Raw genomic sequence first — 19,971 nt, forward strand, 5'->3', positions numbered from 1 at the left:
AATTATTTTGAGTGAAATATATATACACCATAAATATACACTTTCTACAACCTATACACTACATATTTCTTATATAAATATATATGATCTATAATTACAAATAGGAAATAATACAGCAGTTTAAGTCTGCATACATACAGTATGCATGCAATACATGTATATATCGGCTACAAATATACACATACAGTACTGTTGGGCAGAACTAAAACAATGTAATATATTTGCAAATCTCTAACAACAATTCTTTATCTTAGTCTTGAGTATTCTATTTCTAGTTGTGTGATAACTATTTACCTCCATATTATTAACTGAAAGAATCTTCAGAGATTGGAAATAGAGATTAAAACAGTTATGAGTACAGGCCTCTTTTTAATTTCAATCTCTCTTGCAACTAGAATTCAAATAAAAAAATGAAGCACGAAATACTTTAAAGAAAGAAATCCTTTTTAAAAGAGAATAACGTTAGATCGCTGGAACTACAATAGAATTTCAGAAAATCTAAAACATATCCAACAACTGAAATTTTATCTTCGGATTTTATGTATTTCTTTTTTCTTTTTGAAAGCAAAAGAAATTGAAACAAAAAACCAGATGTAAGTGATTTTTATAAAAATAATTACATAACTCGTATCAAAGTTTTTAAAATAGCGATACAATACATGAAATTAAAGAATTAAAACATTGAAACTTTAGACTACAGCGATTAAACTATATTGTAAACATTAACATGGCCTTTCAATGTTGCTCCATTATTTCTATTTTGTGTAATTTATTGCTATTGAAAATAATTTAGTTGACTTTATTTTTCTGAAGTAAATTTCTTTCAAATCATTATACTATCGATTTTCTTTGAAGCTGATACATAAATATAAAAAGTTATTAACTTAAATAATCTATATATATTATAGAATACAGGAAAGCCATTAGCTGCAAATTTGTTTGGAAATTTTCTTTTATAATATTTCTTTTAAGTAAATATCAAAGAATTTATTATTAGTTTTAAATTAAAAATTTTTTGAATTTATGAACTTATAAATTTTAATAGTTTTTAAACTAAAAATATATCTTTACAAAATAATCGAATTATTCGTTTTTAATAAAAGTTTCCTATTGAAAATTTAAACATTTTATAAATTACTTCGTTAAATTAAAGCGTCATTTATCAAACGGGAAAATAAATGAAATAAATTAATTTTCGTCGTTTCTTGTTCCAGAACAATTATTTTTACAAATATTTTTCGGATCATTATCGAGTTTCAAGAGAACAAATCTTAATAAAAGATGCAACGAAATGGAATTATGAAAGATGCGTGCAGCATGTCTTTTTTTTCCGTTAGGCTTGAGCGAATATTCTGCCTTTTTCTATGAAATCTTCCCGTATTGAAGAAAAAACTGTGATAATTAATGGATAGCCAACTTACGATTTTCAATTTTATTTCCTTTTTGGCTTGCTTTTTTATTTTACATTTTCCATTAATATTTCGAGCATTTCTCCCGAAGAGTATATATATATATTTTTTTAATTTTTGTTTTAAATTTAAAAATTATTTTATTGATTTCAAATTAAATATTTTAACATTGAATGTCATAAATAATTATAATTAAATTTAAATTTATATTTAATTTAACCTTAATTATATACCATATTAACGTAATTAAAAATAACAATTGTTTAAGTTTTAAAATTACAGAGAAACGGATCTGCGACTACAAAAATTACTTTTCAATTATATAAACAATTATATATTTCTCTATTATGAACTATTCGAACAATTAAGTTACCATTTTCTTACTTGAATTTTGGCAATACCTTGAAAGAGATGACCAATTTTAGAAACTTGAAAACAGTAAATTAAACCTATAAAATTACTTTATAACTGCATTAAAAACTTTTGAAATACTAAAACAATTTAGAAGTAAAGATTTTTAAAACATTAAAATGTGTGAGAAAATATAAACTATGTTAAAAATATTTAAAAAAAGACAAATTGTTCAAAGAACTTCTGAAAATATTTTATGTAAAAATGTATTGTGGTAGGTTATTGAAACTTGAAGAGCGATTTGTTAAGAGGTCCCCTAAGGTATTTCTCTTTCAAAAGAGACCACACATCAATCTTTTTTCTTCATTGCTTGCTACCATCTTTCATTCAATATAACGGGATTATAAGCTTAAATAGTAATCTTTAAAGGATATAAAATGTTTGCCAAATTGATGTTTCTAACTCATTCACTATTTATAAAATAAATGGTTTTTCACAATCGAACTTCTTAACATGGAGAGAAACAACTTGATAGTTTCGGAAGACAACGTGTTTCATTTTTGATGGATGATTCGATGGCCGAATTTCAATGGTGGAATGATCATCCAAACAACAGAAAATCTTTAGAGTCTAAGAGAAATTACTCGCTGAATGGTTGGAAATGCCATCTTTCACTTACGTATGGTGAACAACAGTAGAATATAAATTCTCTTCTTAAGAACAAATCAATAACTTTTGTTTTAAAAATAACACATAATCCATTGAAGACCTTAAAATATTTTAAAATCAGTTTTTCAATTGTATTTTAACTTAATATCTCATATTACAGTACATCTCAAGATTTCGATTTCTACTCAAAATAATATCAAATTATAATATTTTCTATATGTAAACAATTTGCGAAATATATATACTTAAATTTATATTTAATAAGAAACATAAATTATGCATAAATATATATTAAATTAATTTTTTTTTCAGTGATTAAAAGAGAAATTCTTTAAAAAGTGCAGGTGTTTTATTTTGAGTACTCTAAATATTTATTTATTTTTTATTTAGAATAGATTAATTGCATGTGTATGTATCTGTATGTGCATACACACACATACACATAAGAATATTATATATTATTATTACTGAAAAGGTAAATATACTTACATTAATTTTATAATATTTAAAATAGTTACGTGTTATATAGGCTAGTTAAAATGTAAAAAAAAAAACAATTAAATTGCTTAGTATATACATATTACGTTTTAAATAAATGATATTGGAATATTTACATTTTGAAAAATAAATTTAAAAGAAAAATTATTTTAAAACATGAAAAAATAAATAAGATTATTCCATGATTCGTGTATATAAATGTATATGTATGAAGAATGATGATATGGAGATCTTTTAAGTCGATAGAGAACTTTGGCATACCAATACAGTCAGAGATAAAATTTATATAAATTTATGTGAATTGAACATAACGAAATTTTGAGATTGAAAATTTTAATATAATAAGACATTCGTTAGTTTAGTTTGCATAAATAATTTTTTCTCAAAATATTATAATCAAGTTAACAATTTAAATTTCATGAATACAAACATGACATTTATAAATAAAATTAAGAACACAGTAGGGCCTACAAAACAGTTTAATTTATATTCGAATAAAATTCATTTATTAAAGAAATTCTCGCTCTCATTAGAAATTAAACCATTTTAAAATCTTTTTTACTTTAAAGTTTGTTTTTATTACAATTATTCATTAAGATTGAAATGTGTAAGAAATAAATAAATTGTATTTATTCATTTAACATTAATAAATTGATATTAATAGAAAATATTACAAATTATAATTTAATGATAAATTTTAAAGCATTTATAAAATTTTCTGTAATTTATTATATCAAATAGTTTTGTTTTAAACTGGGATACAAATTAATATTATTAAGTTTTATAATTAGAGTAATATATTTTCTAACAAAAGAACATTTAATTAACATCTAAAATAACAATTACAATAGAAGAGAAGTCGTTGATTAAAAGAAAGTCAGTTTGTATTTTAAGGATGTTGTTAGTAGCCGAATATTGGTACAAACCTTAAATATTAAATCAACTATAATTGATAAAAATCAATTAAGTTCTAATCTAAACAATTTCAATAGAAAGTAATTTAATCTCGTAAAAGTATTAACATTCAACTACCTTTGCAAAACTCCATTAACCATGAGAACATACTTCCATATAGCTAATGCTAGTTATTAACAAATTCTGACATCACTGTCACATTTTTCACCAAAATGGTTAATGAATAATTAAACTGGTCGAGTATCGAATGTTATTTTAAATATTATAATTGCTACCATTTGCGATTATCAAATTATTTTATTGCTTTTTATTAATGACAATGTATCGTAGAAAGAAGCGTTTTAATTTAAAATATTACAATATTTTGACATTTGAAAATAAATTTATGGGAGTAGAAAATTCTATCAGCAAGAAATTTATGAATAAATGTTAGGTTGATTAATTGCCGTCAAGTGATAATACAGGAAAATGACTTGTTCCAACATTATCGTTAAGTGTTTAGTAAGCGGAACAATTCCGGAAAGAATTCCGTATTCCTCCAAAATATAACATAAAACGTTATGAACTTTTTCTTTTGTTTTTCCAACAAAAATCTAAAGTATTAACTAATTTCTTATTCAGTTAAGCCTGTTAAATAATCATTTTTTTTAAACAAAGCTATTAATAGCACTTCCCAATAGTTTATATACAAAAAAAATATAATTAAATAAATAACCTTTCAGAATTATTTTTTGAAAGATTATTAGAAATAATCCCCAAAAATTAGGATTCATTCTTTTTAATTCCATTATTTAAAACAATGTTTAAAAATAATTATCTTAGTATATACATTCTCAAAACTATTTATTTTATGTACAGTTGGCTTAAATAAATATAAAACGCAGCATTTGTTAATGATCTATGACCGAATTATGTAAGCATACATCATTCATGAACTGAAAACAGTTAAATATATAAAAGAAAAAATAAAGTTATTTTTGCACGTAATATTTTTCATTTTATCCGTTCATATTTAAATAAACCATAAATTAATATAATTTAAAATCGATACCAAAGAAATAATTTAACTAATAAATATTAATATACTAAAATTACGAAAGATTTGAATCGAGTTGTAATATTTTGTTACTATTTCCACTTTTACGATCATTTATTCATAAATTAATCCACTAATACTTGTTATTATAATATCTTGTTTAATTAATTCATATATCATCAAAAGTCCTGTTAAAATCCTTCGCTACGAATAAACGTTGTATAAAATTTTATAATACTTGTACGTAATTTTCATTGATATTAAGGCTGTATTTTTAGTTGTTTTCGTTATTTTTTAAGCTTTCTTTTCGCCAGGCAATTTTAAACCATTACTTTTGAATGTAACTTTAGGTTAATTGAAAATCTAAAGCAATTTATCAGTGTCAAGAAGATTGCATATATGAAAGTGGAGCTTTTCTTTACTTGAAAATCATCGTCCAAAATTGGAAGATGACATTTTAAAATTTTATCAAACATCAGATTTAATAAAAAAAAGTTTCCTCTTATTTAGATTATATTTTAAAGTTTTAAATTTCTTATAAGAAAACAAAAAGAATCAATTTCTTATTGAAGTAATACAAGAATTTTTTTTAATTTTAAATAACAATTACATTTTTCGCTTAGAAATTTTTCATATATTAATTTTTAAAATCACTTACTGTTATTTTTTGTTATTTCTTTAAAAATAATTTTAAATGATTACTTTGTATATAATAGTAGGCTAATTTGGATTGTAAACCAATTTATCAGTGTCAACAAGATTTGAAAACCAAACTGGAATAGTTACAACTACTCAGAAAATAAATTAGAATCGGAAACTAATTTTGTATGGAATTGAAGATTTCTTCATTTCCTAAGTATTTTCGTCAGATGACAATGTACAGTTGAATCTTGATCGAATGACTATATTTGAATACAAAAATAGATTCTTTTAGGTTTCTAAACCCATGACTATATTTAAATTTTTTAGAATGTTTAAATTCCTTCAATTTCTTTTTAAGGTGCAATCTCGGAAGAAAGTACAGTTTGCGCTTAACAGTAGAAAACACTTTAAATTTAAATTAATAAATAATTTATCAATAATGAAACTTATATGCTCATAAATAAAAAAAGTTATAAAATCGATAGGTTTATATAATTCCAATGCGTTACTTTTTATTTCTAGTGAAAATTAATATGAACTTTTTAAATATATATTTGAAGAGCAGTAAATACTTCTTCCACTCCAGAGAATTAAATTGTTATTTTTTTTCAATTTTCTATCGTTTTAAAACAATAGTGGGTGGTTGACAAGAAGAAACTATCTAACTGGAATTAACATAATGCTAAATTATATATGAAATTTAATGAAAATATTTCTGTTAATTTTAAAATTAACATAATTTAAATAGCATAATCTCGTAACAAAATTTAAATAATTATGCTTAAATTCTTGAAGCTTTGGAAAGAAAGCCACCACGTTTCAAAAACTATTCATTGTAATAAAATACAGTTAATGATATTTTTATTTTCAACACAACTCTTCCCTCAAAAAAACAGCTTTACTGTTTTTCTGGATTTTAAAATAGTAGCTGTTTAAAGTCGAGACACGATTAAACACATATTTTATGCAGAAACGAGACAAGAAAAAAGAAAACAATATGTTAAAATAATTAAAATAATAAATTTTTTCCACTAAATGAATGCGACGTAATAACACAATTTTTATATAATAAAACAAGTAAATGAATATTTGTATTTCATATACGAAATATTTATAAGTTAATAAACATTCCATTCTTCACTTTAAAAATAAACAGAAAAATAAGAATGCAGTTATAAAAAAAGAAGCCATAACAAAGCTATAAAAAATATAATCAATTAATTCAAGTCAACAAAATATAAAAAGTTTTAGAATTTTTTCGTAGAGACTTAACTTTTAAGTCTCAATTTAGAGTGAAGCATTAAGTCTGTTATCGTAAAAAAAATTAAATTAATTAAATCAAAGAAAAATTCGAAAATAAAGGATCAGTTTATGCTATTTTTTACCATTTACCAACATTTTTTATTATTTATAAATTGAAAAATTTTGATAGAAAATTGGTAAATTGAGATAGAAATACCTAGACCGATATAGAAAATGAATATTCGTTGAAACGATTATTAGTTGATTAATTGATATAGATCTACGCGCCTAAACATAATAAAAACAACTTAAAACTTATATATAAGTTTGTAAAAATTCTTGAGAATAAAGTTAATAAATTTTATTGTTTTTTAATCAGTTTATAAATATAAACTGATTAAAAAATATTGTAGCGTTATTGAAAAGAAATTATAAATATATTTTATTAAATTCAATTGAGATAAACAAATTACACAAGTCGAATTTTTTATAATTTTAATAATGTTATCATTATTGTAATCGAATTTTCAACAATATTATATTTATATATCACTTTTATGAAACTTTTATTTAAACTATTTATATGATAAATATTAACTCATAAACAGTATAATATAATAACAGAAAAGAATCAAATTAAATTCTAATATCATCATTCACAAATATTTTCGTAGAATAATATTTTTCTATATAAAAAAACGAGCTTATTTAATTCAGTTGAATAGAATATTTACAGATTTTGATTTGTTCAAACGACTTCTGAGTTATCCAGTATATATTATTGCTTCTCCGTAGAATCATACTGATAAATTATGGAAGCTATTTTTGATTTCCGATCGAAATTTTATAAAGAATTTGTCGTTTAAAATTACTTTTGAAAATTGTGATTTAAAAAATTCAACAAATATGTGTACAATTTATCTAACAGTTGGATTGAGAAATTTCGAAAGAATTTTTTTTTACACGAAACAAAGTCAATTGGTGAAAACTGATATAATAACGTCATAACACATCTTAACTAATGTCAATTGATTGCTTAATTATGCAAATACAATATAATAAACTAATATTGTCAAAATATATAATGTTTTTTCTTTCAACTGATGATTAAATTATTATATTTTCAACAGAATTTTTATCTGCTAAACATGTTTTAAGGCAATATAGAATTATTTTCAATTATAATATACAAACATTGACTTTTTTTCTCATTATTGTTAAACTTTATTTCACCGAGGTTGTTAAAAAAGAAAGAAAAATTTATATTTAAATAAGATATATACAAAGAATAATTTATGATAAATCTATTATATTTGATTGATATATTAAAGAATATTCCGCATGATCGAAGCAGAAATGTTAATACATTTGCAATTTTCTATTCTGTATGAAAAATCATAAAATTATATATTTATAATTTTTTTTAAAATATTTGCATAATAAAAATATGTCGTGATGCTTTCAAAAATAATACACGTTCTTTTAAATGTTACATTAAAGATAAAAATTTCTGTTCTTGTCGCAAGGTATAGAAATTTTGCGTTTAAGAATGATAATTTGATAACAGAAATACAAAACTATCCATACATGTATCGATTAGAGTGCGTGGGCAAAAAACATCCAAATACCAAATTCTTTGCGGAAAGACAGAATTTCCGTGATTGGAATACATACGAAATACACGGCAAGTGTTGCACTTCTATTCGTATGAAAGCATATACCATTTTCCTTTTTTATCTTCATCAGTCGTATTTTAAGTATTACAAATGCCAATACTCTCAAACTAATTTAAAAAATGAATTATTTGAAAATATTCATTTGTTTTCTAAATTATTTAAGCTTTTGAAATGAAAATAGCACACACCACATACTATCATCAATTTAAACAAAATCATCTACTTTGCTTTAAAGTTAATCTTCAAGTATTCTTTTTCAAAAAAGAAAAAGGAAAATCAATATGTACTGTAATCACGAAGTCATTACCTTTAGATATGTAACAGCTTGCTAAGATTAAAGTTTGGCAGAGAACCAATTATAAATTGACATTTCTTTTGCATAGGTTATAATATATCTATGCAGTTATAAGTGAAACATAATTTCGTACCTTAAATCGTTGTTCGATGTTTAAAATAGCATTACCTATTGAAGTTCTAGACAAAAAATTATATTATTATTATGTAAATTATGATAAACATATTCGATTTTGAGAATCTAATAGAGAAATCATTTTAATAGAGATAATGATTTGGTTACGATTGCGTGTTATAAATATTTTATACGTATCCTAAAATATTTTATGAGTTTACATTTGCGTATTGATACTAATTTTATTATCTTTGATGATTATAAATAAAGAAATATTTATTTTAATTTGGTTATAAAGAATTCTAATGATGAAATAACGCACCAATTGTAGATTTAATTTAAACTATTTGTATTTTTTTTAGTTGGCAGCAGGCCTAAAAAGAATGCGGATAAATAATAAATTTCAAATTGATCATTATTTCTGAAAAATAAAACTGGTCAAATATTTCACAATTTTGACCAGTTAAAACTTCCTTTTTTATAAAGAAATAATATATATATAACTCCCAGACTCTAGGGGTGATTTAACAAAAACTTTCTAGAGAAAAAGATCCGTTGTTACTCGTGAAACTCTCAGGTCAAGAATTTAGAGAAGTTTAGTTTCGTGAAAAACGAGATAGTAGCTCACGACAAGAGAATAAGGTAAGAGAACCATAGCTTTTGCATGAACAAAACAAAACCGGTGTCCCTTACACAATTCCATATATAGAAAAGATGTGACACGAATAAGATAAACGTAGAAAAATGTAATGTTGAAGAAATCCATACAAATATTTACAAGCAGTTACTGGAAGAAAATGAGTAGCTTTAATGATTACATAGAAAAGCATAAAATCAATAAATTTATAAATAACTTTACATCAATTCTTGCAGCGCTACTTTTCCATTATTATATATAAAATATTAAAATACAAATACGACAAACAAAACACAGTTTTCAATTATTAAAAGTTGTATTATATTTTATAAATATTAAACTTGGAAATGGTAACTTATTAACTATTGTTATCTCTCACTATCCAAAAGGAGATTTCGTTATACATTCGAAATTAAGATATCAAACAGTGTAATTTGAAACAGGATTGGATGGAGTCCAACAGAAGCAAGATGACTTCACCTGACAAGGGTTATATAGCAAATACTTGTTAATTATTAATCTAACTGCAGCAGTGTGGTAAATATAAACACTCTTTTATTAGAAACTGTTCAAAAATACATGTTTCTTCCGCTACATCTTCAAATTCTCATTTATTATAGTTAGATTGGATGAAATAATGAAATAATTTATTACGGTTTCTTTAGTTTCAATGAAAAATTCTTGCTTTCAAGTAATATCATCTGCAATTGTTGACAGAGATGCTTTGTATCGATTATCTTTATTCTAGTTTAAAATGCGGAAACAAAAATAATACTTATGTATCTGTCTCGCATGATTCTTTATTCCACAATAACTTTTTTATTGTAGAAAAAACGAAATTATCTTAATTTAATAAAATCATAATCTATTTGCTATCATCCGTCTAATAAAAATTCTACGCTAAAAAATTAAATATAAACTATAATTTATTTATTTTAAGCAAATAAAATTATTAAAACTTTACAATTAAAATCCTAACAAAACAAAGAATAAATAAACGCATCTACAATTTTTGATATTTAAATATTTTATCTGGAAACATTGCATATGTAAATTTAAAAACATTTTTAATTGATATGAACATTTTTTATTTTTTAAAATAAATCTTGTTATTTTTCCGTTGTTTAGGCTATATAATATTGAAAGAAATTATTGAAAATTACACTTGCACCACTTAGCGATAAATCACTTCAAAATATTATTATATTTTATTATAAAAATCTTTATAAATTTAATATTAAAGGAATTAGCAACTTTTTTCCTACTAATGACTTTCATCAATGAATCCATTTAAATTAGAACAAGCTGCCAGCCAAACGTATACGCATATTATGTACAGTAGTGAATTTTATTTTATAAGATATAGCAATAGTAATAAATTATTAAATCAAACTAAATACGAAATATCCTGTTAATTAAAATTTGCGGATTAGTGAGGTCTTAGAATACAACGCGTTTAACAGATTTTTGAATCAGATAGTTAATAATTATTTCGTAAAATATTTAATCCGATACTTACATGTTCTTCGATAATTCATGTCGATGTAGCTGCTAAAATTATATAAATTTGGAGAAATACAAATAATAATTCTGCCTGCATCGACAGATCATGGCTCTGGCATCGAATGCTGTGCTGATGAATCAGTCCGCATGCACGAGTCTGACCAGGTGCAGCTCCAAAACGCATGCGTACTTTATTATTTCCTGTAAATTTTATTTTATACATCCATATAAACGAATGAAACGAGTTTTAAATGGTCGAATTCTTCACTTGTTGTCGTCAATCGCTTATTTCACTATCGTAAAGAATATATTCTCTTTTAAACTTTATGTGTTCCTTTTCTATTCACCAAATACATATGAGGTATTTACGTGTAAGTCTTTAAAAATTTCTAATAGTGTAATTGTAAATAACTAATATTTGTTGAAACTAATGTCATGAGGTAATTCATAACAAATCATAAACTAGTAAGCGTTGAGTCGTAATGACTGTATAATGATACCTTAACTCTATGAATATTTAAATAGGTAATTTACACCCTTCGCTAGATCCCTTTTAATGTATCCAGTAATTTTTCGTTATCTATCATCTGCTGAGACTTTCCTTTTTTTTTCTTTTTAAATTTTGTCAATAAGAGAAGAAAACGGTTGCTTGCATCTGTTAGAATTTTAATTTTGCTTTTCTGTCATGAAAAGAGAATCTTTTTTTTTTAGTCTAATGGATAGAACAGAATAAAAATTAACATTAGTTAAATATCTTTGAAAATAATAATAAATAAATGTACAAACTTAAACCATCGAAGTGATTAAACTTTGATATCACTTCTGAATTTTTTAAATTCGTATTTATTACTCTAAAAATAATACTATTGACTAACACTTAGAATAAGAAGTAAAATACTCTTTTTAAAATGATCAGTCCTAGTCATTAAGCATTTCTACAATTTTAGATACTTCAGAATAATCTCGAGTAATAAGAAAGAGACATGGTTATAAATTATTGTAAAGTTTCAAGCGTTTCAAACCGTAATTTGTAACGCTAGAGTTACTAAATGGAAATCCGTAGCCAACGGGAATCTATTGTTTGAGAATGCATTCAGCTTTTATACAACTGTGTTAAATCGATTACGAAGACTACTTTCAAAATATAATACTTTATTGATCCGAATATCTTACAATATGAAAAAAAAATTATTATTGATAAAAAAATATATATTGAAATTCTGTTAAATATTGCTGACAAAGTTTCAATCTATTTCGGCGAAGAATAATTTGCTTGGTAATCAGGTAACTCCAAGCACATTCTTGTAATTAATGATTATTCAATTTAAACTTACACAATCATTAATTATTTTCCTTTGGATAATTCTATTTTAATTTTGAAAGTAAAGGCAAAATCATCAAACAGAATTGACCCAATTATATTAAATATTAAAATATCATCTAAACCATAATTGTTATGCTAAAATATTCTCAATAAGTCTTCGAAATTTTCTCGTTAAATTTTACTATGAAAATTAATAAAATTTTTAACGAGAAAATGAATACTTTAAAGACTAATTATTTTTCTAAATTGTATTTTTACATCATTTTTTTGTAAATTATTGAGTAAAATTTTCCGAATCTTAAACATTTTCTATGATAGGCTACATATCAATTTTAATATATCTGGAACGTAATGAAAATCTTCGTGCAAATTCGATTTCATATTTTAATTTTTTAATATTGAATCCGGTTCAAACTTTTGTGATTTTCTGTGAATTTCATTTTTTTATCTCTTTAGAATTTAGAAATTTCATTTTTATACCTCTCACTTATACTGACTTGCCTTATTGTGAGTCAGGCCTGCCATAATGGACAAAATTCAGGATGTCTGTACGACTTACAGTATGCTACAGTCCAATTGAATCCAATGTCACCATAAAGAATTAGGCAGAAACAGAATTTAACAGCAAATTGTTTTAAATTAAGAAAATATTACAGCTTATTTAACTTTTCGCACGTAACTAATATACGTGTGATAAGATAATAATTGAGGAATTTATGAACAAAATTCTAAATTAAAAACGTTCAAACCTCTTTATAACCATTTTATTACATATTAAATTTTTAATCAACAATAGATGCTTCTCTCTATTTCTCCATCTTCTGTTTATCATCTTTGTTAAGCTTCGCAGCATTCGTCAACTGGAATGTGCTGGAAGCCAGTGTAAACAACAGTTGTATAACAACTGTAAACAAGACAACTGTAAGTAATTCCTTTGCTGCGGTAATTTCCAAGTTACTCGTAATCACTTTACATTATCCTTTATTTATGTTCAGTGACCAATTCTATTCATAATAAGTGTCTATTGATTGCTTAGAAGAATAAAGAAAACTACCATTCAATTTCCTTCAATGCAAAACATTAGCAGATTCTATTTGAATACTTTCGACATTTTACTTCACTTCTGACGTAAAATGCTATTTGAAAGCTATTTAAAAAACTGTGAAGAAGACTAATTGACTGTACGAAGGTATCTCTCGGGGAGGAAAAAAATATAACCTTGAATTTTCAAGTATGGAGTTTAAAATTTCTCAGAAAATTTTATATCGAGTTTAGGGTCGATTTATGTATCGTCAGAAAGTCGACTTGATCGTATTTTAGAAGCAGTAAATTTTCTAAAACATGCAGACGTTTGCTTTTAAGTGAAATTTAAATTTACTTTGCAAATTTTATGAAATTGATTGTATTTTCGATTTTATAGAATTTACATTAACTAATCTACAATGGATAAAATTATTAAATTCTTTCAACTTACATTTTCATACCGTATAAATTTGAAATTTATATTTTACATTTGATTTTCCTATTAATTTGCTTAAGAATTTTTAAAACTGAACATTCAAAACATTCAATTCAAAATTTTAACTGATCGATATTTCAATAATATCGATTATATCTGTTTTAATTTGAATCTAATTTATTTTACGAACATACGAAATTTATAACTAAATGAAAATTTGCAACCGATATTATATTTAGACCTATATTGATGTTATATCACTTATTTATGTATGAAAATAAAATAAATAAATTACTATTTCCATGAGAATGGCAATTTCAATTTTATGGAATAAGTTAACACTAAATTTTGTCTGTACGGTAAAATTCTGATCGTAAAACACATCTATATCAAGTTTTATTATAACTAAAATAAATAATAAAATAAGAATATCAAAAATTGAAGAGTTTACATAACTTAATCATATTTCTTAACATCATTTTTATTTAGTTTTATATAAAAATATAGCAAAAAATAATATTTTTCCTTAGAAGAAAATTTATTTCTTTAGCAATTTTAATTTAATCACTTTAAAAAAATTATAATCAATATAATTATTAAAATTAGAAAGTTGTTATAATTTAATAAAATAAACTGTACCATTCACTTAATTATAAATTAATTTACAAACTATAAAATTTACAAAGTTTTTAAAATAAATATTAAAATTATCAATTGAAAACGCTTCGTGTAATTAAATCATTAAACTAAATTAACAATTCATAAATAAAATTTAATTTTTCATAGTAATTGAGCTATAAAAGAATTTTAAAACATTTTCCGATAATTTCATAAATCTAAATGTGGTGCTACACTTTCTGTATTTTATTTGTTTTTAAATTTCCTTAAAAAATATCTTTGAAAGGATTTTTCTTTTTCGAAAATATCGAAACATCTGAATTATCTAACGTTTGTACTTTCCTGACATGGTTGGAATTGAGTGCAGCAAATGCAATTTGATTCAAAACGCAATTTTAATACTCTTCGTCACTTTCACAGTTTGATAAGGAAGAAAAACTAAATCCTAAAATATCAAGAGTTTATTATAAGAAATTTTAGATGCAAAAAGAATCTGATCTTTTAAAATTTATAAAATCAGAATAAAAATTCGGGAAAAACAAACTGGAATAAAACGGAGACGTTCTTATCTAAACCATTATTATTTTTTTGTAAACTATTATATTACTTCTAAAATTTCAGTTCAGAAAATGGTGATAATGTAAAAAATGCAGTATAGAATAATATCATACGATTCATTTAATTAAACTTAAACTATAAGACCTTTCTATGTACTGTACAGTACGTCAGAATAGAAAATTTAGTCTGTTTTTCTAAACTATGATTGATTTCGATTTAATTCTCTACTTAAAATCAATATTGTTAAAATTAATGTCAATATTCGAAGAAAAACAAGATTCTTCAAGTGGTACATTAAAATGTGACAATTTTGGCGTCACGTAGAGACAAGCGATCGTTAAAATTTCATTATTAAACCTCAGGCATTGTCATCCAGGCAACGACTTGGTTTAGTTGTTTGTTCTTTTCTGTACACTTTTCTCTAATGGTGCACAGTTTAATGGCGCCGTTTCTGTGCTAGTTCCTATCACCATGGAAACCACCGAAGATGGAGAGGAAGAGATATCGACCTAGAGGATGCACGTGTACTGACCTGCACGGATGCAAGGTTCCAATTAAATGAGATTTGCCTAGCAGAAATGCACACATGCATTTAGATCTGTCCTTCCATAAACCTTATCATCTCCTTTCTTTATTAATAATTTAAGCGCTGAAACAACTGGATTAATAAATATGTCGGTTATTTTTGGTAACAATTAGTAAAATTATTTTCTAAACATCGATTTTTGTGGATGATTAAAGGTTTCCAAAATGTTCAAGGTAATAAGATATTGTTAATTTTTATAGTGGTCGCACATCGCAGTTAATATTGCGTAAGAGACAAATGCTTATACGATGTGAAGATGACAAGATGTAGCACGTCAAGTCAACATACCAGACCCTATACCACATAGACGCCATGATAGGATAGTCGGCAAAGTAGGAATTGTCATTTCTGACGAAACTAAAATTATGTCGCCATTCTCGGTATCTTTATCTACGTCTAGGATTCGTTACGATTTACCTACCGGACTGGTTGTCTTCCACGACTAGTTCAACCCACGTGTAGGAACAGAACATGGCTCGACGACACCGCAGTCTGACGTCGAATGAGGACTGAGCAAGCGCACAAAGAAAGTGGACGTTGACTCTAAGGAGGGTGGATGATTCCTATCGAAGGGGTGTTGCTAGCAGAAGAAATCGATAAATCCAAAGTTTCAAACTACGTTATTTCGAATAAACTATAGTGTTATCGAGTGTCCGTAACTTGAATATGCGTGGCTTAAAATCCCTTTAATAATTGATGGAACATGTTTACAACTTATGGAAAGTTTCTTGTTGAAAGTTTTAGTTTGATAAATGTTGCTATATTCACGCTATGTACTATTTATGCGTGACAAATGTCAGGCACTCGAATCGTTCCGATGGAGATCTGCTACATTCCAGATGGACATTGCATGTTGAAAAGTTCTCCTAGTAATATTATCTAAGAATTTTCTATTGAAGTATAAGCAAACCTACGTGCAGATGTAAATATATACTTTCAAATGGATATCGTAATCATTTGCAGCAACCAAATGCGATATAGACCTAATGGATAACGAATTTTATAAATATTTCACATAAAAAATATCGAAATTTGATAGATTAAGACTTTCATTCCTAATACTTTTTTAATCTCTTAGGAATATTTATATGCTACAGTTTTAAGTATTAATTTAAACTTTTGAAATATAAAGTAATATTTTATGCATATGTTTTTAAAATAAAATTGTCCTAACTTTATTTACATACAAAATTAAAAGGTAACATTTACGTCACTAATCCAGAATATAATTTGTAAAATTCTAAATTTATTTGGAAAATTGAGCAATGGTATTGATCATTCTGAATGAAACTGTAATTTCTAGAAAGGAAAAAAGTATACGTAGTTTTATAATTAATATAATTACACATAGTTAAGCTGTGTAGAAAATTTTAATTCCTGCGATATGATTTAAATGTAGAATGTTTGGCTTAAATCTATTACTACCAAAAGATACAATTAGAAAATATAAAGTTTCAGACAAAAATTTTAAATTCTCATAAAAATTCTAATTGAAATTTCATTCGCAACAAAATATTTATTCATCTATAAAATTCCTTAATATATGTTTAAGATTATTGCACTGTGCATCAAAGAATATTGTTTTTTCGTGACATCTTATTTTTCTAAAAAATACTTCTTTTAGGAAAGAACACCTGTACTTTTGGAGATGGTGGTGTTGTTGGTTATTTTCTTTATTGGCTAGAAATGCCTTAAAATAATAATCTAATCTTTTACCATAAAGCTTTGACATTATTTGATTTTTGTTTATTTATTCCCCTCTGAAAGCGAAACAATTTTCATTGGATTTTTTCTATCTGTTTTATATTTTTGACTTGACTATAAAAAATATTTTCAAATTTAGTAAATGGAATTCGGCAAATGTCAATGTTAGTCATCAAGGAATTTCCTCTAGGTGCAAGCAGTTTCCCGTCTTCTCATGATCTTGATAGCATTATATTGCATTCTACTCCAAGCCTCGAGGATCTGTTCTTTCTCTTATAATTTCTAATCACATATATCCATTGCTATAAATACTTTTCCGATATTTCTTTTACTTCCCTTATACACTGAATTACAAGTCTATTTTCTTTCAGAAACTCATTCTCTAAATTGTGAAAATGGCCTCATATCACCTGCAGAAAGCTTTCCTTAATTAAATTAATTTCACAATGTTTTTTTTTTCTGACTTAGTTTTGCTTACAGAGTGAGTATATTAATCTTTTGAATTTACTTTTCCTAGAATGAAAAGGCACATTGTATCAACAAGAAGAAAAAACTTATATTTTACTGTAAAATATAAAATTCAAGTAAACAAACACGTGATAAAACACTTTTAGAAATATGAAAGAAAGTTTAATTTTTTATATTATTTTCTATTCTATATTTCTAATTCACGTATTATCTATAGAAAGAAAACTATCGGAATTCGGAAAAGGCAGATTTGCCCAATTATATTCACCCAACTGTATCAATAAGAGAATCAGAATTTTTTGAACAATAAAATAAAAAAAAATAATAATTAAAAATACTTACCTTGAAATTTTGATCCGTCTCTGCGGACAGATGACCTTCTGATTTCAGTGTTTTGAGTCTGCGTGGGATAAGGTCCTCGTGTTTCTCCTCTACTTTTACGCCATCTATTGGACATCGATGGAACCTGTCTTTCTGCCCTCACTGGAGCGTATCTGCCCTGATAATTTGCATCTTGCATCATCATTTCTTGCAATTCATCATCTGGCCATTGTGGATCCGATTCACTCGGTATAGGAGAGAGTGGATCTGTATAGTTAACTCTTCGTAAATCGGCAACGTCGACGGATCTACTGGACGGTAAGCAACCGATTCGAGGATGTTTTGATTTCTGTTCGTCTTGAGATGCAGATTTTCTCATTCCTCGACCCACTGATGATCTTTGCTCTTGATTATCCGATTTCTTATCTCGTCCACTAGTATTTCTGAGTGTAAATCTTCTGATACTAAACGGCATTTTAAATCTTTAAGAAAAGAACAGTTTCTATCAGTTTTGAATGACAAAATTAAAATGAAATTTCAAATACGTTATTCTCAGATAACAATTTCATTAAATACATTTAAAAACTTTCGATTATTATATTAAATTTATCAATTGTTAAATAAAATTACTTAAAATGAAAGTAAAGAAAATATTTACAAAAGAATCATTTATTATTTTTTAATATACTATATGTGTATATACAGGAGCGTATCCAGGGGGGTGTTTATGATGCTGCCATACCCCCTTCATTTTAAAGTAATCAGTTTTGTAACTTTAAAATAAAAATAAAAATAATAATCAACATCGCTTAATTTCAACTAGATGATATTAGGTAACTAAAGTAATTCTATGGTAATTAAGTAACATTCATCGAAAAACGACAGGGGGCACATGCTTTGGTCTCCTTCGAATCTGCCTTAAGCAGCAGTCATATTCTCAAAACATTGGATACGTGTATATATATATATATATATATATATATTTGAATGTGTTAATAAAGTGGTCTTATATTTAAAAATGGGAAAGGCTTTATTTCTTAAAAAATAATTTTAGAATATTTTTGTTAGGCTTTACAAGTAAATAATTACATTCATATATTTTTCAAAATAACCTGAAAACATGACTTAATTATAAATTCAAATTAATCCTCTAAATAGCCTTTATAAATTCTATATCAAAATTTAAACCCTTATTTATAATATAAAACGATAATTAATTAATCATTTCAATTGTGACTTCATTGTTATAATTTTTGCAACAAAATAATTGATTAAATTTATTCAATTTTATTTTATTATTTTTTTTTAAAATAAACTACAGAAATTAAGTTGACTAAACTGTTTTAGTTGACATATTTAATCAAAAATGAATAGCGTCTCAAATTTTATATAAAATTTCCTTAACAGAAATGTTTGAGCTTTAGTATATTTATACAGGTTATCGTATTGAATGTGTAACTAATCAGACTTAACATAGAACGCATTAAAGGCCAATCATCAAGCATAATCTAAAGGTCAGATGTCATTGATTGCATATCAAAATATGCTGTTGTTTCCTTCCTATTATCGATTGAGAAAAGCATTTTCAATTGTCTAAAATATCGAACATCGAATCCCAAAGATTAATGGTCGAAGTTTCTAGTTAATTTTAAATGGCATTAATTTATTTTTAACAGTTGATCCTAATTAAAAGTATAATATATAATTTTATTAAATACCCTTTGATTATTAACTGTAGGATGATTATTTTACTAAATGTTATATGTACGCTTTATAGTTGATAAATTACAAATATAAAACTGTTTTCACTTCAGTCGTTTATGTAAAAAAGAATTACTTTTTCGTTTATTACTTTATATAAAAGCTAAAGCGAGTGATATGCTTTACCATAAAATCGAAGGAAAAGCCAACAAATATAACCTCCCTAAAAGAACAAAAATATGCTG

The 19,971-nt window shown here is 25.1% G+C and overlaps 1 protein-coding gene across 8 annotated transcripts in view; it reads right to left on the minus strand.

Annotated features, from left to right (window-relative positions):
• The window catches only part of LOC136978689 (coiled-coil domain-containing protein AGAP005037-like), a 526,382-nt gene that overhangs the window by 430,952 nt on the left and 75,459 nt on the right, over positions 1 to 19,971 (minus strand). For 6 of the 8 annotated variants that reach the window (XM_067274453.1, XM_067274444.1, XM_067274442.1 and 3 more), the window contains exon 2: positions 18,047 to 18,507. In XM_067274453.1, coding sequence (XP_067130554.1) covers positions 18,047 to 18,507 — 461 coding nt within the window. Of the gene's footprint in view, positions 1 to 11,003; positions 11,566 to 15,953; positions 16,237 to 18,046; positions 18,508 to 19,971 lie in introns of those variants that run through there. The other 2 variants (XM_067274445.1, XM_067274446.1) reach the window with 2 other exon arrangements.

The sequence above is a fragment of the Centruroides vittatus genome, unplaced genomic scaffold, assembly GCF_030686945.1.
Source record: "Centruroides vittatus isolate TY-2023 unplaced genomic scaffold, ASM3068694v2 contig_549, whole genome shotgun sequence".
Classification (NCBI taxonomy): Eukaryota; Metazoa; Arthropoda; class Arachnida; order Scorpiones; family Buthidae; genus Centruroides; species Centruroides vittatus.